At 44.6% G+C, this 22,492-nt stretch overlaps 1 protein-coding gene across 1 annotated transcript in view; it reads right to left on the reverse strand.

The window, feature by feature from the left end:
- Nucleotides 1-22,492, reverse strand: part of bora (aurora kinase A activator-like protein bora) — a 101,477-nt gene that overhangs the window by 73,588 nt on the left and 5,397 nt on the right. The window contains exons 2-6 of the mRNA XM_068393295.1: nucleotides 14,286-14,483; nucleotides 5,841-5,939; nucleotides 4,509-4,988; nucleotides 4,011-4,289; nucleotides 2,342-2,475 (exon numbers count right to left, since the gene is read on the reverse strand). Coding sequence (XP_068249396.1) covers nucleotides 2,342-2,475; nucleotides 4,011-4,289; nucleotides 4,509-4,988; nucleotides 5,841-5,939; nucleotides 14,286-14,470 — 1,177 coding nt within the window. The 5' untranslated portion in view covers nucleotides 14,471-14,483. The remainder of the gene's footprint in view (nucleotides 1-2,341; nucleotides 2,476-4,010; nucleotides 4,290-4,508; nucleotides 4,989-5,840; nucleotides 5,940-14,285; nucleotides 14,484-22,492) is intronic.

Here is a 22,492-nt window from a genome sequence, read left to right on the forward strand (position 1 = left end):
ATGCTTGACAAGCAGAGTCCACACGCACAGGAGCATCAGTAGCAGTCCAGGACGCTACGTCATGTAACTGCTTAACGGACTGACTAGCAACAACAACAGGAGCGGGAGGACGCTCGACGTCAACTCGAGACTGCCTTGACTGCCTAGACTGAGCAGTCAAAACAACTCTTGACTGCGGTGCTTGACGCTCAACGTCAAAACAAGTCAACTTCGCTGGTTGGCGAACGTCCTGAACGTCAACACGAGCATGCGGCAGCGGCTGAACGTCCACAAGCGGCTGAAAGTCAACACGGGACTGCATCGAGTGAGGCTCTACGACACGTGACTGACGTGACTTTGTAACGTCAACGTCAACAGGACGAGCAAAGGCTCGTTTGGGCGGCTGACGGCCAGGATCTCGATCAGCTAAGCGGCGAGGATCATCGTGAACCTGCTCAGCAGAATAGTCCTCCATAAGAGAGGCAAGCTTATTCTGCATGTCTTGCAGTACAACCCATTTAGGATCAACGGGAATGAGTGCGGTACGAGACAAGGGTAACGTCTGTGACTGCAAAACATTGCCTACACTAAGACTCTCGGAGCCTGTGTTACGCTTCTGTTTAGGAGGCGAGCAGTCTTCCGATGACTGCACAGGGTCAGAGCTGTCCCAATGGCTACAACCAGGACGCTGGACCTGTCCTGAAGGGACTGACTTTCGCTTTAAGGGTCTCGAAACCTTGCTCCACGGTTTCTTACGTGAGAAGCCTTCGGATGACGAGGAGAAAATCGCCTCGCTCGTCTTATGGTAGGGGCGGTCTTGACGACACACGCCTGAAACCATAGAGGGAACGTCTGTTCGTTGGTTAAAGCCTCTCGAACCCATAAGTCCTACGACATTACTTCTCCCTGGGGCATGGGAGCTTGCAAGAGGTCTCGGACTAGGCGAACGACAGGCACGAACAGACGAACCCTCGGTCGCAACACTGATAACACTTTGCGCACTAATCACTTTCTCCCCACGATTTTCTAATGTGGCACTCTGACACTTTAACTCTTTTACATCCGCCATGAGTTGATTACGGTCCGTAGCTAACGATTCAACTCTCTCGCCCAAAGCTTGAATGGCACGTAACATATCCCGCATTGATGGTTCATGAGTGCTAGTAGAGGGTTCAGGCACAACTACTACTGGGGAAGGATTAGGTTCAGGGGCATGGGAGGAGGAAAATTCTAACGATCTAGAGGAACTTCTCCTCACCCTATCTCTCTCTAGCTTACGAGAATACTTATCAAACTCTAGCCAGTCGAATTCCGAAAGTACCACACACTCATCACACCGATCTCCTAATTGACAGGTTTTACCCCGACAATTAGAACACACAGTATGTGGGTCGAGAGAGGCCTTTGGAAGACGTTTGTTACAATCCCTAGCATTACATTTACGAAATTTAGGAATTGGAGAAGGGTCAGCCATTTTGAAAAGTCAAAGAAAGTCCAAAAACAATCCAAAGTCATCAACAATTAAATCTATCCAAAAAAGAGTTCAAGAGTTTATTGAAGATAAAACACCTGCACTGCGAAAGCTCAAACCAAAAAGAAGTACTTCACCAAGACTGTTGAAAAACTCCAGGTTAACAGCGAGTAATGGAATCAACTTGTCGATCAGACCGACAGAGAAGAACTGGAGCTGTTTACATGTATATGCGGTATCTGGATGATAGTTGGCGCTGGTGGGGACACCCGCAACCTTCATAGCGATCGCTCGCGAGTTTTTGTGTTTTTCTGTCGAGCCGCCGGAGACGTCAGCTATTATATATTCACCGGCTAAGTTAAATATTTAAAAAGCCTTATACAGGACAGGGCATACAAAAATAAAGGAGCATGTACTGTACCTTTAAATGTAGAAACTCAAACCAAAAACCAAGACTAAGGCTCAATTCACAGTTCAATGACATCCATATCAGACCATAACACAGCAAATGATAACTTAATTTGAAAAGTGGCTCAGGTACCACAAAATAGAGGTAAAAATATTTGCATCAACTATTAAGGTCATACTGTACAGTATTTGAAGGGTCTGCATATTCTGACTTCAGTAATTTAGTGAGGTGCTATTGTAAAAAGTTTGATACAGTACCCATAAAAATCACGGGCTATAATTCTTACCAAGGATTTAATAACATAGCAGTAGAAATAATGTAACATTATACAAGATCTTCCTTACCCTCCCTTCAAGAATCTCCCCCAGGGGATTTGTTAAAATTCAAATCCATTCTTTAAAATATTACCATAATATACAGTAAGCTATACACATCCATTGTTTTTGTTTATTATCTTGAAAAAAAAAAAAACTGTCCCTTACTTGTCCTTGTCCGAGAGGTAGGCACTGGGTTGGAAGAAACGTCTTTCTCTGGAGCTAAGTTCATAGAAACAAGACTTATTGATTTATTGCTTCCCATCCAAGGGCTTGGTACAACTGGCTGCCTACTGAAAAACCTGTATAATGCATAATTAAATTAAACAGTTTGCAATATCAAATTACTTTCAAATAAATTGTAAACCAACTTTTTTTTCTTATTGAGCAGCATTTTGATTAGTGCTAAAAATTCATGTTAACTGTATTATGTCATAACTTACAATGCTTACTAAACACAGAAGTGGCAGTAACATCTACAAACTTGTCTTTAGGCATGACAATGATGAATAAAAGGCGTCATTATCTACAAAAAGTTCAGATACTTGGTATATGCTGATTATGTTATTTGCTGCCACTTAACACAAAATCTGTTTGTTCCTACACAAATACAAACCCTTGTCCTTTAATAGGAGTATATTTTCAAGAAGAAGTAGCCACTGAACAATTACAGTATTGTAGTTAACAGTAACCCCTTGAATCGAAATGAATATTTTGGATATATTAGTGTTGTCAGGTGTATAAGGAAAGAGAAGAATGTGTAAAGAATAAGTCAGATCATTCGGTGTATGTATAGGCAAAGGAAAAATGAGCCGTAACCAGAGAGGGATCCAATGTAGTACTATCTGGCCAGTCAAAGGACCCAATAACACTCTAATGGTAGTACAGTACCTCAACTGGTGGCTGGTGCTTTGGTCAACCTACTACTTATAGTGAAATATTCAATATATGAGTGGAAAATGGAACTTGCAGTAGTACAACTGAGAACCAAATGGACACTACAATGAACATGTGTTGCCAGTACCCAACAATGTGGCATTCTTCATAAAAATCAACTCAATTATACAGGGGAATAGGTTAAAGAATTACAGTAATCCTTTAGGAATTTGAATCTTTGACAATGTACTAAGGAAATGTTCTTGGATTGTTTTCATTTTTATGAAGGTTTTCTTTACCTAATAACACACAATCTTTCAGAAAATAGACAAGGGAGTGATAAAGAACTTTACAAAATGATACACGCCATACATTCATGCAGAGAAGGCAACTGATAATAATCTTGATACGAGACTCGGAATAATGGTCTTACATCATCTACAAGCCTATCAAAATCAGATACGTAACAGTGTGAGGCTAGAACTGAAAATATGAATACACTGTCAACGATTTTATCTTCAATTTGTAAAAGTTCCCTGTAAGTTTTAAACAAGGAAAGGGTTTTTTAGTTTGTAAATTTCAAAATGCAGATAAGAGAATTTACAATACATGAACAAGGAGAAAATTTCATATCAATCCACATCTACCATATCTACACAGACCAAGAAACCCACAAATACAGTAATCTGACAAGGTTTCTAAGAAAGATATTATAGGAAGATTGTGCAAGCAAACCATAAGAAAAAATACTAAATTCCTGGCCACAGACCTTAATTTGCCTTGGGAATTAAGGTACTGTTTGAGTCTAGTATCGGTATCAAATGCCGAATATTTCACATTTTAACTTTTTACAAATACAGGTAAAAAGAAAATCAAAATCTTTTCTCAAAGATTTCCTCACAGAATATCCCCAAATATCTAATAAAAAAAATTCTATAAAAGGTAGTAAAATATATCTTACTTGTCTATGGCGGCCTGGGCTTGAATTTCATATTCGGGATCAGTCGAACCTTCACTTTGATTATACGGTGACGTTTCGATATTTGCAGGTTTCAGAAGTGCAAGTTCATCAATGGACCATTGAAACTTTTCATAAACGGGAGACACGACTTGTCGGAACAATGAGGGACTAACAGTAGGCAGGTGTAAATGGTCAACACCTACATCAAAGGGATTCAACTTATGCTTGTACCCTTTACAACGTTGTTGCGGAGTGACTACTCTGTTTTCACTGCTGCTACTGTAATCATTGAAGCACAGGATATTGAGCCAAAAATAAAATAAAATACCAACATGCACAAACTTTCCATATTCTAACAATTACCAAATATTTGAAAGCAGACCGCAGCAATCCCTCTTAATTACTGGTAATACTAATCATGATAAAATTACTGTCCAAATGCACAAAATTCAACAAAAAGTTAAAACAATTTAGTAGAAACATTTTTGTTAACACTACCTGCAGTAACTTCCAGGCGTTTGAAATACCGATCTGTCAGACACTCCAGAAGAACATGAGGATTTTGACGGAGTTACTACATTCTTGTGACTTGATCCAGTACTACTACTTAGTGACCCGTTACCTGAAACTAATCCCCTGGTTAGGGTCCAACCAGTGTTTCCAATACGATGACCACCGTTACATATCACCTTACTGTGTAAGGAGTCACAACCTTCTGAATCATTCCCAGCTCTTGATGGATGCGAATGCTCAGTGTAGTTCCCCAGAACAAGGGACTTTCCTCTCGGTGTAGTGAATGGAGTCTTTGGACTACCATAATTACAGTTATTGACTTCCTGATGACGACCCGATTGTCCTAAGGTTGATTTATAGGAAGATGAAGAGGACGAGGACAAATGACAACCTTCCAATATCAAAGGATATGAAAATGGTGAAGAAGTGTTTGGAGATATACCAACATTGGCAGGCTCTCTAGACCTGGAAATAATTATATACAGTATTACAAACATGTCTATATCAACAATTAATAACAGTTAATCTGTAAAAGTAGTAGATCGAGAGTTAATGTTCAACAGTTGTATCTTAGGAATAGGATGAAAGACAAATATTTCAGATATTAAATGGAATGTACAGTGCAGAATTTAGACACATGGCCAGGAAGGTCATTCAGCATAATCATAGCAAATGAAAAGAAATTATAATTTTTCGATGATGAATATTTAAAATGCCCACAATGAGGCTTAAAACTGCATGTCATGCTCACACTTATGCAATTGAATATATAAATATTTTTTCACACATCTATACATCTAAAAATATGTAACATTCATACAGATTAAGATATTTAAAAAAATAATAATTTAAGATTGTCAAAATTTCATGAAAAATATACTCATAAATCAGGAGCAACACAACAGAATTAGTTCAGCTGACAGTGACCTGTCACAAATGAGCAAAACACCAGTGCCCAGATACTTTCTACATGATTGATCCTCAATATAGTCAAAATAGTGACAACTGTTTGTTTCCTATCAAAATTTGTATCAAAATTTTTACCATAGGAAAGGAAGGGGAATACAGAAAAACTCCATTACCATTCAACTGAGCAATCATCCTAACAGATAATAGGTTAAAAAATGGGAGAAATTACAAATAAAGTTTGCTTACAATGAGCAAGATATGCACACCCCATTATGGTGCGACATTCGTCCTTTATCGAGTACCTGAAATGTTCCATTACTACAACATACAGTATTCTCATTGCATTACATTAATCTAACACTTTGAAAAACCTTTAAATAATATCTGCAATTGGTGTAGCCTACTTACTTCTGTGCAGTATGATCAGAGTTTGAATGGAATAAACGTTTAGGATCTATATTCTCTTGATTTTCAATTTCTTCATGAATAACTTTACAACCATGGTATCTGAAAACAAAAGCAATGCAACATTTAATACAGTGGAATCTACAAATTTTGCATTATTAAGAACAATAAAAATTAATCTTTTAGCTACCTACTTACACATCAATGGTCTGACAGAATATTCTTTGTTAACTGGAAACCAACGGGACAGTGATTCAGTTATTGAGAGAATACAGTAATCCCTCGATGTTATTATAGTTCACCTATCGCTCCCTCAGTTCTTCATGGATTTATAAATATAATGTATGCAAATCTACATCATGGACTCCTCTTTATATTAGGGGTCTGTGAAGCTGTACAAGTTTTAATTTTTTTATATTTTCATTTTTTTTTTCTAAAACATGATAAATTTGGGAGTGATTTGTATTTTTCCTAATGATACAAACCTTCGCTATTTATAGGGATTATACTTTTGGCAAAGCTGGAAGATAGACTTTCAGCGAGGTGTAACCAACCCAAGACGGCAACCCCAATCACACACACACCTGTGCTGTCTAGTCACTTTTCATTGCAGGCATGATGGTGGGCCAATTTGTATAAATGGCACAAGGTTTGTATCGTTAGGAAAAATACAAATTACTTCTAAATTTGTCCTTTGCTCCGACACTAAATACAAACACTTCACTGCGCATTTATAGGGATGACTCGCCCATTAGGAGGGTGGAAATCAGAACCAACTGGCAGGTATTTGACCAGGGGTTTTCCCATAAGTGCTCTGCATGTAACAGGGAGAAACCTTGATACCTCACTTAATTTGTGCAAAGCACGGTTTGCGACCTGAACAATCTGTGTAATTGTGTGATACTAGTAGTGTGACTAGTCTAGGTAAGATTTCTCAGAAACTAAGGAATCTTTGAATGAACCATAGACGTTACCCAATCCCACCTCGCCAGGGGGGGTATGAGAATGTAACAAGTATATATCTCTGTATAATAGGTACACAAGGGAAATAGTTTTACCTGCAGATAGTGGAGGCGAGTTTTGCAGAGTATAGTAGGTGATGTTCGCTAAAAAGGGATGGGGGAAAGATGAAAGAAAGAGCCAGTCATTCTTCATCATTCATCCCAGAATTAACCGTGGTAAAACCTTCCCTTCCACCATCTGCTACTTGTCCATTAATGAGCCTGGGGTGTTTAAACCATTTATTGTGTAGCAACCATAGGGCCAATGGAGACCATCTCCATGTTTCCGTGGGTCACATCTAGCAGTAGGTGGGCGGTGAAGGTTATTTAATGTTTCTTCACGCCCGCATGCAGAGCCTGTGTCACATAGTAGTAGTTCTTGAACACTAGAGACATACTCCTACCCCTAACGTTAAGAGCTCTAGGCCTCCTCTATTGAAGAGAAGGATCAGGATTCAATGCCTGGTCTATGACCTTTTGAATCCAAGACGAGAACGTGTTCTTGGTGATCCTTCTCTTAACCTTCCCCGAGATAACGAAGCGTGCCGACAATAGGGAGCTAGCACTTGTAGTTCTCTTGAGGTAGCACCTCAAGTTCCTCCCTGGCATAATAACTGTTGATCTGCATCAGTGGTCATGCTACTAAGGACTCCCAATCCGAAGGGTTCGAACCTGGGATCCGATGCTGCCAGGAACGGAGTCCAGTATTACTTTCCCCATGGAATTCGCTGACCCTCTTGGCCAAACCCAATACGAGCGGGAAACCTGTCTTAAAGGTCAGGTGAAAATCTGTTAGCAATGAACTCGGGGACGAAGTCGAGTATTACTTCTCCCCATCTCCTTGAGTGGGAGACATGGGAAGATAGACCATGCTGTTCATTGATTCTCTTGGCTGAAGACAAACCGAGCAGGAATACCGTCTACCATGTAAGGTGGCGATCTGTAACCTGATATAATGGTTCATAGGGAGGGCCCTTCAGGGACTGAAGGATCGAAGTATGTTCCAAGGAGGAGGTCTAAGTTCCGACTGGGGACAAGTAATCTCAGCTCCATATGAGTAAAAAAAGTTCCAATGAGGAGGAAATACCCACTGTTTTCAGTTTAAAGGCGAGATTCAAGGCTGAGCGGTAGCCTTTGACTGCCAATACCAAGAAGCATTTCTTTTCGAAGGTGTACAAGAAACTCCACTATTGTTGGAATAGAGGCATCGAGGGGAGAGATACCCCTTCCACAACACCAACCACAGAAAACCGACCACTTCACCAGGTAGACTGACGCTGTGGAGCGTCCGAGGTGTCCAGCCATTCTTTCCGCAACTTGTTGTGAAAATCCTCTCTATGTGAGGAGGAGCTGGACAGTCTCCAGGCGTGAAGTCGAAGCGAAGCTAAGGCTTTGTGGAAGATGTTGACGTGGGGTTATTTGAGCAGATCATGACGTGGAGGGAGTTCCCTTGGGATCTCCGTGAGGAGTTGCAGAAGGTCCGAGAACCATTCTGCTTGATGCTATAGCAGAGCTATTTGGGTCATTACTAAGTTCTTACTCTGATTGACCTGATTGAAGACTTTTCTCATCAGACAAGACGGGGGAAACACATACACATATATGTCCTCACATCGTTGATAGAATGCATCTTGCCAAAGAGCCTAGGGATCCAGGACTGGGGAACAGTACAGCGGGACCCTTTAGTTCAGGGCCTTTGTGAACAGGTCCACAGTCGGGAAACCCCACAAAGTCAGGACTTTGTTGGCTACTAGACGATTCAAAGACCATCTGAAGCTCACTAAGTCGCTCTGCTCAGATTGTCTGTACGCACATTCCATTTGCCGGAATGAAGCACGCAGATAAGGTCCCCAAGTTGTCTTCTGCCCATCTGAATATCTCTACTGCTAGATGGGACAGCAGCTGCAAAAAGGTATCACCCTGCCTGTTTAGGTAAGCTACTAATGTGATATTGTCGCTAATCAAAACCAAGGAGTGCCCTGCCAGGAACTTGTGGAACTGTTGGAGGGTCAGGAAGGCTGCCTCATCTTCAAGAGATTTATGTGCTGACACCTTTCAGATTGGGACCATTAGCCGGAGGTGGTGTGGTGCAGCATGTGGGCACCCCATCCTTCTTTTGATGCATTTGAAAAGAGCATCAATTCACAGGGAGGAATGAGAAGATCGACCCCTTTGCAGAGGTTTTCATCAGTTAGCCACCATCTGAAGTCCATCTGTTCCTGCTGTCCTATGCAGACTAGACGTTCCCAGTAATTGGTGGCCTGATTCCAATGGGATTTGAGACGCCATAGGAGGGATCTCATCCTGAGGCATCTGTTGGGAACTAGACAGGCCAGAGAAGGAAGGTGGCCAAGCAGGCGCAACCAGATCTGGGCTGGGAGCACTTCTCTTCTGAGGAAGGGCTGGGCTACCTCCCTCAGCCTCTGGATTCTTTCGTCTGATGGGAAAGCTTTGTGCCTTTTGTTGTCTATTATTATGCCCAGGTATACCAGCTTTGGAGATGGGGGTAGTTAAAGACTTCTCAAGGTTTACCATAATTCCCAAATCTTGGCAAAACCTTAGAAGCACATCTCAGTGGCGAAGAAGAGTCGCTGCCGAGTCTGCAAGTAACAGTCAGTCATTAAATATCTTAGGAGACGGATGACAATTCTATGAGCCCATGATGACAAGGGCGAACACTCTTGTGAACAACTGAGGTGCTGTGGAAAGACCGAAACCGCACCTTGAACAGGTAATACTTCTGGTTTAGCATGAATCTTAAGATACTTCCTGAAAGACGTGTAGTTTGGGATCTGGAAGTATGCGTCCTTGAGATCCAGTGTGCACATGAAGTCCTGCAGTCTTATTGCTTGTCTGACCGTGTCGGCTGTCTCCATCCTGAACAGGGTTTGACTAATAAAACATGGTCAGGGCTGAGAGATTGATAACTGGTCTCCAGTTTCAAGACACCTTTCTTACAAGAAAGAGTCGACTGTAGAAGCCCATGGACCCGTCGAGGACCTCTTTGAGAGCACCTTTCTCCAACATGGTGTGGACTTCTGACCGAACGGCTAACTCCTTTGCGGATCCCTTCACATAGGAGTTCGTTGGGACTGGATCCCGAACTAGTGGAGGGAGATAAGAGTGAACAGGATGTGATACCCTGAACGAATCACCTCGATTGTCCAAGGTTCGGACCAATGATACAGCCACCTTAGCCAGCGCCTTTGCAGGCATCACCCCACAGGAGGACATATGGGAGGATTCCCCGTCTAGTGGGATCGGCCTCGGCCAGATCCCCTCTTTACCTTCCCTCCTCTCGAGGACTTCTTGCCTTGAAAGGACTTCTTAGACACCTTAGGGCCCTGCTGTTTAGGGTCCATAGCCCTATTTGTTGGCAGCTTGGAAGCTGGTTTCCTTTATGGCTGAGGATGGTAAGGCCTTGATGCTAGGGCCTTGATGTTAAAGCCTTTCTCCACCTCTCAACCACTCGCTCGACATCCTCTGGATTGAATAAGGACCCCTTCAAAGGGGGAGTTCTTGAGCCTCAACACATTAGCCTGAGGTAGTTGCCAATGGAACTTACCTATGACAGAATTACTCCTCTTCAGGATGGTGTTAGCCTAAAGGTTTACCACCTGATGGGAGAAGAACTCTATTGCCCTGGTGCCAGACAATAGGAAAGTCTCCATCGACTTCCTCGTGGAATCCAAGACCAGTCCTGAAACTGCAGCAGTTTTCCCCACAGATCCCAACCAGAAATCAAGCCACAAAGTTGCCTACATGGCATACTTAGCGACTTTTTCGTGGTTGAGGATTTTGGAGGCCGAAAACGAAACGAAGTCCTGTTAGCTTCTTGAAGGGCATACCCTTCGAGAGTGCCTCTAACGAGTGATCTAGAGGCAAGACTAGAAGAGGCTAGTTGAGGATCTCATAATATCTCCTCTGCATCACGTAAGGAGGCGGGAGGAATTTGGCGGGGGTGTTGGAGCGAAGGGAGGAGGAAGAACCCGCGGCCTGGGACACTGCATTCTGTCTGGCACTCCTCAACCCCTTTGACCAGGGCAAAGCTGCACTGGCTTTCAGGGGTATGTGGATGCCAAATACCTGGTTAAGGACCGTGTCCTTTCCCTCAAGAGGGGCTACGGATGGATCTGGCAGCCCACTGAAGTTATGTATGCAGGCCAACACTTGCCAGGAGGCGTGTTCAGTCTCCTTTTGCAGCACCTCCGAAAACTTAAGGCTCGCAGCAGCTGGCTAAAGATCGTCCTCTTGATTATTTTCCTCATCCACTTCCGAGCTCTCACCTATAAGAGCCCGGAGTGAATCAAGGTCGTCGTCGGGATAGGCCATCTCCTGAAAAATCCTTCTGCCTCACAAGTCGAGGTAGAGGAGCTCTGCCCGAGGACTTATGGTTCGTGAATAAGTCCTTCGGCTGTCTGCACTGAGACAGAAGTTCCAACATCAAAGTGGGACTTGCGACTACATCTGTACTACATGGGTGATGGACCTCCACAGGAGGGAAACCACGTCAAAAAGAGCTGGAGGGCGAGCAGCCCTCGGAACCACCTTAACTGTAGTGAGGTGGAAAGAATCTGCCAAGGAAGTGGCCTTGTCTTCCTTAGTGGGAGATGGTCTAATCCCCTTCCTCTTACCTTTAGTTCTGGCCTGCGGGATCTTGAACTGCAGGGGATTCCCTTGGAGTTCTGTACCACTCTCTTCCATAGTCCTCTTACGAGGAGAGATGGGTTTTTCCCTACGGGAAGGCTCTGCCAGAGCAGTCTTCCGAGCTCCTCCTGGGATCAGCAGGAGAGGCACCTGGGATGTGAGATGGCAACAAAGGGATCCTGGGAGTGCCGCCCAAGGAATGGGAACGGGAAATGACCCCCGTCACAGCTTCCCACATTAGGTTAAATAATGCTTTCAGCCAAAGCAGATCGCAAGCTAACGATGTGCAGGGAGGGGGATCCTTGGGGCGGCACAGAGCCCTGGGCTTAGAAACCTGTGAAGGATTCCAAAACCCTTTTCCTGCAGGAAAAATCTGCACTGGCCTTCCCTTTCAGAGAGGGTCTGGGGATTGGCACAAAGGCGACATCTGTCTCGGGGCAGGTGGAGGCCCAGGAGACTGAAGAGACTGGTGGGAGTCTTGCCTAGCTAGAGGTTTACCCTGGGCAGGGATACCTCCTGCAGCCAAGAACAGCGATGGAATCTCGTTCTGGAACGAGGATACTGAGGGTTGCTGATGTGACAGGTCTAGTAGAAGTGGCAAGCCACGATACACTGCTCCGTCACGTGACGCTTGTCTGTCGCGTAATGCAGCCCAGGACCAAGCAGGGGCAGGGTTAGGAAACCAAGAGGGGAAGCAACTGTAGAGCGGGAAACTGGGTCATGCAACCGCTGGGGATCGGAGTGACTAGAATCAGAAGGCTCTACGTCACAGAAACTTGGCAGATGCCAAGACTCATCAAAAATCGTGTTGCGTGATGCTTTCACGCGACGAGGACCCAAAGGTCCACGAGGGATACCAGAGCCCAGGGGCTCATCGCAACTGACAAGACGAGAAGGGCAAGGTTATGAAACCCAAGGGGGGTAGCAACCGTGGAGCGGGAAAACTCTGGGTCGCACAAACCCAAAGGCTCAGTGTAACCGTGGTTGCAAGAGCCCAAAGGTTCAATGCAACGGGAACCATGACGCCTTGTCTAGAGAGCCCGAAGGTTCAACGTGATGGAAGGCACGATAGCCCAAAGGTTCAACGTAACCGGTGTTGCGAGAACCCAAAAGCTCAGCGCAACTGGAACCTGAAGACTCTGGGCCGCGAGAGCCTGAAGGCTTAACGCGAAGGGGACCCAAAGGTCAAAGTTACAAGAGCCTGAAGGCTCAACGTAATGTGAACCCGAAGGCTCTGAACCACAAGTGCCCAAAGGCTCAATGTGACAAGGACCGGGTGGTTCAAAGTTGCGAGAACCGGAAGGCTCAACATAACTAGAGTCCGAAGGTTCAGTGTCTTGCAAGACCAAGGATTTAACAAGACTGGAACCCGAAGGTTCCCTGTTGCGAGAGCCCGAAAGCTCAACGCAACTAGAGCCCAAAGGCTCATGGTCGCGCAAGCCCAATGCGTGACCGTCACGAGACCCCGAAGGAACATAGTGACTTGAACCCGAGGGTAAAAAAAGCCATCTCCTTACCACGGGGGGAGGAGCACGCCCAGGATGGCAAGGGGTCAGACACTCCTCCACCCGACGAGCCTCCGAAGGGGAACATCTAGCAGAAACCACCCAAGGAGGGACTGCTTAAATTCAAGAGCTTCCTTTCCCAGGGAAGAGGTTTGTTCTCCCGAAGGAGAACATTGCTTAGGACAGTGCTCTACCCCCGCCTTTGGAGGAGAAGCGTAAGGAGACCGCTGTCCACTAGTGGTTTTCTATAGCGAGCGATCAGCTGCAGCACCTGCACCTACAGAGGGAGGATCAACCTCCACCCCTTAACAGAAGGAGTCCATTAAGAACGTTCTTAGAAGGGGGGGCATCAACACCCAGTGATGGCCAAAAAGACAAATAGACTGTGAGCATGCACTCCCTAGAGGATGGGAAAGGACCAACTCGCTAAGGAAGTCAGTACCGTTCCTTGACCCACAAGATTGACCTGGAGTAGCCAGGGCTGCGCTGCTACTTGGCTGTTCCCCAGAGAGGACCGGCAGAAGAGCAGCTTCGGGAAGAGATTGGGTGGTAGAAAAAGAAGGCTGTGGTTTCTTTGACTCCAAGAATACCAGAAGGCAAAGAATTACACTTGGACTTCTTAGTCTTCCATCGCCCGAACCTCTCCCACTGGGATGCAGACTACTCCCTACAATCATCACAGGTATCATCCCAAGAACACAGCAGGTGGGTGTCTGTCTCCACGGCGGACATGAAGGTACCGCAAGAGAGGCCTTCGGGACTAGGATAAGTATGCATAGGACCACCAGCAGCAAGCACGCACACAACTGCAAAGAAAAAGTTATTAATAATGGCAACTCTCAAAGCAGGAGAGAGCGCCAGTATGACCGTTCTCCACCGAGCCAGAAAGCAAAGTGGTTGCTCAGCCCAGGTGTGTGAGTGAGCAGGGTAGCTGACCACCCACACCCCCACCCGTTAACTAGCGGTTGGTGTGGTTATTCCTCGTTAAATTATCATGGCTCGTCATTAAGCTTCACCAAAAGTGTACCCCTATACAGCAAATAGCATAGGGTTTGTATTTGTGTTGGAACAAGTACTTTTTCAGTAAGACCACAGTATAGAAATATCAAGCAACCTATTACTTACGCTTGTTGAGCTTGTGTATTGCAGGTTACCAACACTCATGAATCTAGTTACTTTCTAGGTAGACATTAGATAACAAGAGGCATTATTCTACAACATTTGTTTACCACATGAACTGTATATGCAATTAATTCCCAAACGATTTGTACTCAGTGCCATAAGCTAAAGCTTACCTATATGGTGTTATTGTAACTGAAGACTGCACCTTTGGATTAACCATAACTGGACTATTAAAGGCCTGTAGAGGATGACGAAGAACTTTGGGCGAATCTATGTCACAAAACCTTTTGCAGACTCCATCGACCTTATTTACATATTGACCTTCATTTTCACAATTTTCTAAAGAATTTTGCTCCATATTTTAAGGAAATCTGTAAGAAAATAATGAAATCAAATTATAATAAGTTTTATTAGTTAATCCCATCTATTACGCAATATACGTTAGTAATCTTGCTTGGATTTGTTTAATATTAATATTATTTTAGGAAACTAAACTGCTAACCTTAATTCTCTTGCAAATGAAGCATTATACTGTCGAGTACTGTGTTGTATACATCTTTGATGGAAGATAGGGAGAATGTCTCTCATGCAGTTTTTAAAAACAAAAAATTTGGAAATAACATATTTTCTCTAAACTAGACAAAAGACTATTTAGCGAGGTATAACTACCCACTGCTAGACTAACCACGCCGTTCTCAAACACACACATGGGTAAAATGCTTTAACTTTTTAATTGCTGGCAGGACTTTCTCGGGAGTTAGGTGATGGTGAGACAAGTGTGTTAAGAGCTCAATGTTTTTCTAGTTAAGAAAAATACAAATTATTTCAAAATTTGTCATTTGTTCCGACATGAATACAAACCCTTTCGCTCTTTACAGAGAAGACTCACCCTTAGGTGGGTAGAAGTCCTAAACCAAGTGGTTAATTTCTGACCCATAGTGTGATAGACACATACTGAAACCTCGCTGACTCTCAGAATGTGTGAAAGCTAACGGCCGCGGCAACTGGTGTGATTATGTGTTAACTAAGCACTGCGACTTGACCAGGTAAGGAACTATTTGGAACTGAACTTCACACAACCTAGCCATTGCCAAATTCCCCTTCACTGGGAGGAAGAAGTAACAAATACATATATTTTTGGCTACAAAAGGGATATGGTTTTACATGCAGACGGATGAGGTCAGCTTGCAGAGCTCCCTGGTGCTGTGCCCCGAGAGGCAAAGATGAAAGGAGAGAGGCTAGTCACTCTCCTATTCATCCCAGACTAATCCCGGAAAACGTCTGGTCTCATCTGACTGCTATTTGTCCTGCAAGAGTTGAGTTATCTTAAACCATATGTTGTGCTGCCACCACAAGACCTAGGTATCCAAGTTCCTGTGGATTACATCTTGCAGGTCGTGGATGTGTAGGTCATCTGATGCTTCCACACACCAGCTTGAAAAGCCTGTATCACAGAGCAGTTCTTTTTAATGTTCAAGACATACTATGCCCCTAACATCATGAGCTCTAGGTCTAAGAACTTTTGGAGAAAAGACTGGGTTCAGGGACCGACCTATATCCTGTCGTAGCCAAGAAGAGATTGTACTCTTGGTGTGACTCCTCTTGACCCTGCCTATGTTCACGTCTGGGTGCTCCCACGGATCATATTAGATGATGCCTCCTCGCTCCTATAGTAAACAGTAAAAATTGATCTGGGTCAAAGGATAAGTCACAGAGACATTCAATTTGGAATAGCCTAAACCTCTGGATAGCTACAGCTGTAGTCTGAGTTCCTGGCAACAGACTCAGGGATGAAGTCAAGTGTTACTAGACCTTCATCCCCTGGCTGAGATATGTCGTACAAGAGACCATGTCCTTCACTGGCTCTCATCGCAAAGGCCAAAGCAAGAACTAAAGAACCATCTTGAGTCAAGTCAGATTCTGACGACTGACAAACGGCATGATGTACTCCTTTCCAAGAGCATGGTACAAGAACTACGCTCTAAGGAAGGGGTCTATCTTTTGATTTGGGAACCAGTAAGCTCGACACTGAAGAGGAGTGACAGTTCTGTTGAAGAAAAGTTGACTCTGTTCAAAATGGAAGATGAGGATCAAAGCCGAGCGGCATCCTGTCACAGTCAAAACTGAACAGGTCTTTCATCCCTGGGGTACATCGAGCTTTGCTGCCCCACGGAGAGAAATGAGAGAAATATCAAGTGGTGCGAGGCCTCTTTCCACGATCTCAATCTTAGCCGATAGTCCACTTCGCCTAATGGAAGGCAACTGACGACCTGCTGGGGTATCCAGCCATCCTTTTCATTATTGTCTGAGAAAAAGCCTCTTTGAAGGAGGTAATGTTGAACACCCTTCAGGTGAGGGGTCATAAGGACACAACTGATCGTGTTAGTAGCTGTGGATAGGAGAAAACAGTTCTCTTGATATCTATGCAGGCAGGAATAGAGGGTCTGGGTGTTATTCTCCTTGCTACCACTGTGGAGCTATCAGGGTCATCGATCACTCTGTCGATGTCCTTCTATGAAGGAGTCTCCTCTTCAGACAGAAAAGGTGGAAAGCGTATATGCATTCCACCTATATCAGACGGCCTTTACTAGAGGTGCCTGGTTACTCTGTACTGGTTAACCGTACCTTGGCAGCTTCCGGACATGATGTATCATGGTCTGACATACTGTACTGTCCACAATTCCCACCAGGTACAAGAATTAGATAGCCAACAGATGGAGAGGAAGTTCCCACGAAGCCCAATATCCGAGTCCCCTTGGTCAGAATGACTGCTAAGGAATTTCCTTGTCTGACACTGAATTGGGTTGCTGAAGGTAATCGAGTTGTCTCCCGTCTAACTCCATCTTCTAATTGTTAGACGGACGGTAGTCGTGGTAAGAAATGAGCGATCTATGCTGTGCCAAGAATACCTTGTCTGGGTATTCTGCCACCATCATGCTCTGATGAAAACACTAGTGTGATAAGAAGGGAGATGTTAGAAGAGATCAAGATTAAGAAATATTGTGCTCTAATACAGGAAGACTTGTGCAGAACTGCTGATAGGTATTGGAACATAGCTCAGAGGCCATGTGTCACAACAGGTGAGTCGTCCTTTCTTTTGATGCATCCCTCAAGAGCACTGAAAGTGAGGGAGGACACAGAAGGTAAACTCCCTGAGAAGGTTGATTATCTCTACCTCCTAATTTTGGGCTTCTCTATTTCTCTGATCCCATCGGACTTTAAGTTAATAGAATCCCTGCTAATATGGTACCTAAAGGAACAGTTACCCTTTGAGGAGACTTAAGCTATGTCTTTCACCAGGGCTACTGAAGACAGTTAGGCACCCCACAAGGCACAGGCACAGTTGCTTAAGGAAGGGATGTGCTGCTTCCCGAATCTTTATCCCTGATTTGAATGAAATAACTTTGCCTCTTTTAGAGGTTATTTGTCTTTTTAAAAATGCCAGGTCTCATGGAGATTGCTAGGATAAATTCTGGTAGTTATATATATAGCTTACGTCCCTGACGTCACGGCAGAAAATTCAAAACTCGCGCCAATCGCCGATTGGATAGCCAGGTGTACTAACTTTGCGCCCCTACCGAGGTACCTTGAAACCATTCCATGAATTCTCATATCTTCCATGCCTCTAGTCTCTAGAGGGGAGGAGGGTGGGAATTTAATTATATATGACTACCAGGTAAGTATGTCCAAAAATTTATTTTATAATGAAAATAACATTTTCAAACATAAGACTTACCTGGTAGTTATATATATAGCTGATTAATACCTTTGGTGGAGGGTTAGAGACAGCCAATATAGTTGGAATTCTGCTTAAGAGTTAATACAAAACAAGCTTAAGGGTTCGTAGCTGATAAGGAAGCTGACTTCAATGATTCTCCGCCATTATGTCCGCTTTCCTTATGAGATCCAGCGATCCTCTCAGGGGGCTGAAGATCTCTAGGAGCTGTCAAACCAGTGTACAAACCTCTATGTGACAGAGCCTCCTCTAATACCCAGTTCCGGCCGCTCTCAAGGAACAAAATTGACCACCTGACCAAATCAATGATTGCAGAAGACTGTTGCAATCTCCACAAGACAACCATAAAAACCAAATTAAAAGTTCCAAGAGAAGAAAAGGTATTAGGATTATGGGAATGCAGTGGTGGATCCTTCCCCCACTACTGCACTCGCTGCTACGAATGGTCCCAGAGTGTAACAGTCCTCATGAAGAGTCTGGACACTTTTAAAATAGTGTGAAGCGAACACAGATTTGCTTCTCCAAAAGGTTGTGTCCATAATGCTCTGCAACGATCTATTTTGTTTGAAGGCCACTGAGGTTGCTACAGCTCTAACTTCGTGAGTCTTGACCTTTAAAAGTCTAAAGTCTGTCTCACTGCAATGTGCATGAGCCTCTATTATTAAAAGTCTGATGAAAAAAAAAAGACAGGGCTTTCTTTGACATCTGCAAGGAGGGCTTCCTGACCGAGCACCACAGGGCTTCCGACTTGCCTCGCAGCTCCTTCGTTATGTCCAGGTAGAACTTTAGGGCTCTTACTGGGCATAGGACTCGCTCTAACTCTTCGCCAACCACATCCGAAAGATTCGGAATCTCAAAAGCCTTAGGCCAAGGCTGAGAAAGGCGTTCATTCTTGGCGAGAAAGCCCAACTGTAAAGAGCAGACAGCTTTGTTATCTTCAAAACTCACGTTTTTACTAAACGCATGTATTTCACTAACTCTCTTGGCTGTTGCCAGACTAACCAAGATAAGGGTTTTCATCGTGAGGTCCTTAAGAGACGTAGAGTGCAAGGCCTCAAACCTGTCACTCATAAGAAACTTCAGGACTATATCCAGATTCCAAGCAGGTGAATCCTGGTGACGTTGCTTTGATGTATCAAAAGATTTAAGAAGTTCCTGTATGTCCTTATTACTCGAAAGGTCCAAGTCTCTGTGCCTGAATACAGTTGCCAACATACTCCTGTATCCCTTGATGGTGGATGAAGAAAAATTACGCTTCCTTCGCAGTAATAAAAGGAAGTCTGCCATCTGAGTTACAGAGGTACTGGATGAGGAAACAGAGTTGACTCTGCACCATTTTCTAAAAACCTCCCACTTGGATTGATAGACCCTGATGGTCGAAGCTCTTCTTGCTCTTGCAATAGCTCTAGCTGCTTCCTTCGAAAAGCCTCTAGCTCTTAAGAGTTTTTCGATAGTCTGAAGGCAGTTAGCTGAAAATTTTGGAGACTTTGATGGTGCCTTTACAAGTGGGGTTGTTTGAGTAAATCTACTCTTAATGGAAGGCTTCTTGGAGTGTCCACCATCCATTCCAGTACCTCTGTGAACCATTCTCTTGAGGGCCAAAAGGGGGCTACTAGAGTCATTCTGGTCCCTTCGCTTGACACAAACTTTTGCATCACCTTGTAAAGGATCTTGAAAGGTGGAAAAACGTACACGTCTAGATTGGACCAATCTAGCAGGAACGTGTCCGTGTGTACTGCCTCAAGATCTGCCACTGGGGAGCAATACGTCTCTAGCCTCTTTGTCTTTGAGGTCGCAAAAAGGTCTATGCAAGGGCGACCCCAAAGTCGCCACAGACTTTTGTAAACTTCTAAATGGAGTGTCCACTCTCTGGGTAGCACTTGACCTCTCCTGCTGAGGCTGTCTGCCATCACATTCTTCTCCCCTTGGATGAACCTTGTCACCAGAACATTTTCTCCTTTGCCCAGATGAGGAGATTCCTCGCCGTCTCGTAAAGGGAAATTGAGTGGATTCCCCCTTGCTTGGCAATGTAAGCCAATGCTGTGGTGTTGTCGGCATTGACCTGCACCACCTTGTTCAAAACTGACCCTTCGAAGCTTCTTAGGGCCAACAGGACTGCTAATAATTCCTTTTGGTTTATGTGGAAGTTCTTTTGAACCTCTGTCCACAACCCCAAAACCTCCAACTTGCCCAGTGTTGCTCCCCACCCCGAGTCCGAGGCGTCGGAACACAACACAAGGTCTGTGTTATTCTGTTCTCAGGGGTAACCTTCTTGAAACTTGACTGGATCGTTCCACCACTGAAGGCAACTTCTTATGGACTCCGTGACCAGGATACACATCGTCTCTAAATCCTTCTTCCCGTTCCAGTGAAAATTGAGATGGAATTGGAGAGGTCGAAGATTCAGTCTTCCTAGAGGGACAAACTGTTCCAACGAGGAGAGGGTTCCCAACAGGCTCATCCACTTCCTCACACACTTCTGCTCTTTTAGAAACGATTGCACTTTCAAGATGGCTTATTCCGTCCTTAAGGGAGACGGAAAAGCCCGAAAAACTCTACTCCGAATCACCATCCCCAAATAGAGTATCTCTTGTGATGGTGTCAGATGAGATTTGTCATTGTTGACAAGAAGACCCCATTCTTCTATCAAATTCAATGTGATCTGAAGATCCTTCAGGCAGTGATCGTAAGAGCGAGCTCTGAGAAGCCAATCGTCTAGGTACAGGGAGGCTCTGATGCCTCTTGAGAGGAGAATCCTTGCTACATTGAGCATAAGTTTCGTAAAAATTTGAGGGGCGGTGTCGAGGCCGAAACACAAGGCCCAAAACTGAAACACTTCCCCCTTGAATACGAACCTGAGATAATTCTTGAAGCTCGGATGAATGGGGACGTGAAAATAAGCGCCCTGGAGGTCTAATGAGATCATCCAGTCGCCCTTTCTTACTGCTGCAAGAACTGACTTCGAAGTCTCCATCGAGAACTTCATCTTTTGGACAAAAGTGTTGAGAACACTTACGTCCAGGACTGGACGCCATCCCCCCAAGTTCTTGGGAACCAGGAACAGGCGGTTGTAAAAACCTGGTGACTGCAAGCCCTGCACCCTCTCTATGGCCCCCCTTCTCCAACAAGAGAGAAACTTGAAGATGTAAAGCTTGCCTCTTTGACTCTTCTCTGTACCTGGGAGAGAGATCTACTGGGGTTAAAACCAAAGGAGGTTTCCCAATAAAGGGGATCTTGTAACCCTCCTTTAGAAGTTGAACTGACGAAAGGTCTGCTCCCCTCATCTCCCACGCCTGCCAGAAGTTGTGTAGTCTGGCTCCTACTGCCTGAAGGCGAAAGCAGTCAGACTTTGCTTCGCCCTGTCATAATACCTCTCCTTTTTGCTCTCCTTCCATCGGGTCTAGAGCTACCCCTGCTGGAAGTCTTTCCTCGAAAGGGCTGAGAAAACTTCGGGAAAGGAGTCTCATCTTTAGGCTTGCGGCTAGAGAAGGAAGATGGTAAGACCTTTCTTACCGTCTTTGATACTAGATCTTGGGTGGCTTTCTGAGTCAGTGCTGAAGAAATCTCTCTAATTAGATCTTGCAGAAACAGAGAGGAAGACAGCGGAGCATAAAGCAATTCCGACTTCTGAAAGAGAGTAACCCCCAGCGACAGAAACGAGCACATCTGTGCTCTCTTCTTAAGTATGCCTGCTGTGAAAATCGCTGCCAACTCATTCGATCTGTCTCGTAATCTCGTAATGACTTATCCATACAGGACATGATATGGATTAAACTAGAAGAGTCACCTTCTTTAAGCGCAGCAACCTTCTTGCCCAAGGCTCCCAGAGTCCAATCAAGGAAATTAAAAACCTTGCAGGCTCTAAAGACACCTTTGAGCAGATGGTCTAACTCTGAAGTAGACCAGAGAATCTTGGTCTTCCTCATGGCTGATCGACGGGGAGCGTCTACTAGGCTTGAGAAATCTCCCTGGGCAGAGCCAGGAACTCCCAAGACGAGAACTTCTCCCGTATCATACCATACACTGGATCTAGATGCTAATCTAGTTGGAGGGAATGCGAAGGCTGCTTTCCCTTGGTTCTTTTGGACTCCATCCAGTCCCCCATCACCTCAAGAGCTCTTTTTGATGATCCGGACAGAACCATTCTGGTAAACAAGAGACTTATTCACCGTTTTCCCAAGCGTGAATTCAGATGGAGGTAAACGTGGAGCAACGGGAACAAAAGACTATGGGAACTCATCGTTGAAGACTTTCATGAGTTTCTTCAAGTCCACTGAAGGACGAAAAGACTTAAGAGTCTTCTCCTTCTGATAGCTCTTCAAAAAGTTTGACAGGAGAAAGGTGATCAACTACTTCCTCCTCTGATAAAATCCCTTGACGCTCTGTGAAACGCTCGCTATCCAAGCGATCAGAGCTAAAGAGTTCTTGATCTCGCCTCTTGATTAGATTAAGATCATCCTGAAGTCCTAAGCTCGCCTCCTGAAAATCATAAGTCCTTCCTTGACTTTCCTGTAAGGAAGCTCGACGCTCAGTGTCACACTCGACATCGGGTCCTGCTTGGCGCTCGCCGCCGCGTATCGCTTGACGCTCGACGTCCTACCTGGCTGCTCGCCGCCCGACGTTGCATCCTGGAGGACGCTCAAC

This window comes from Palaemon carinicauda, chromosome 19, assembly GCF_036898095.1.
Source record: "Palaemon carinicauda isolate YSFRI2023 chromosome 19, ASM3689809v2, whole genome shotgun sequence".
Taxonomy (NCBI): domain Eukaryota; kingdom Metazoa; phylum Arthropoda; class Malacostraca; order Decapoda; family Palaemonidae; genus Palaemon; species Palaemon carinicauda.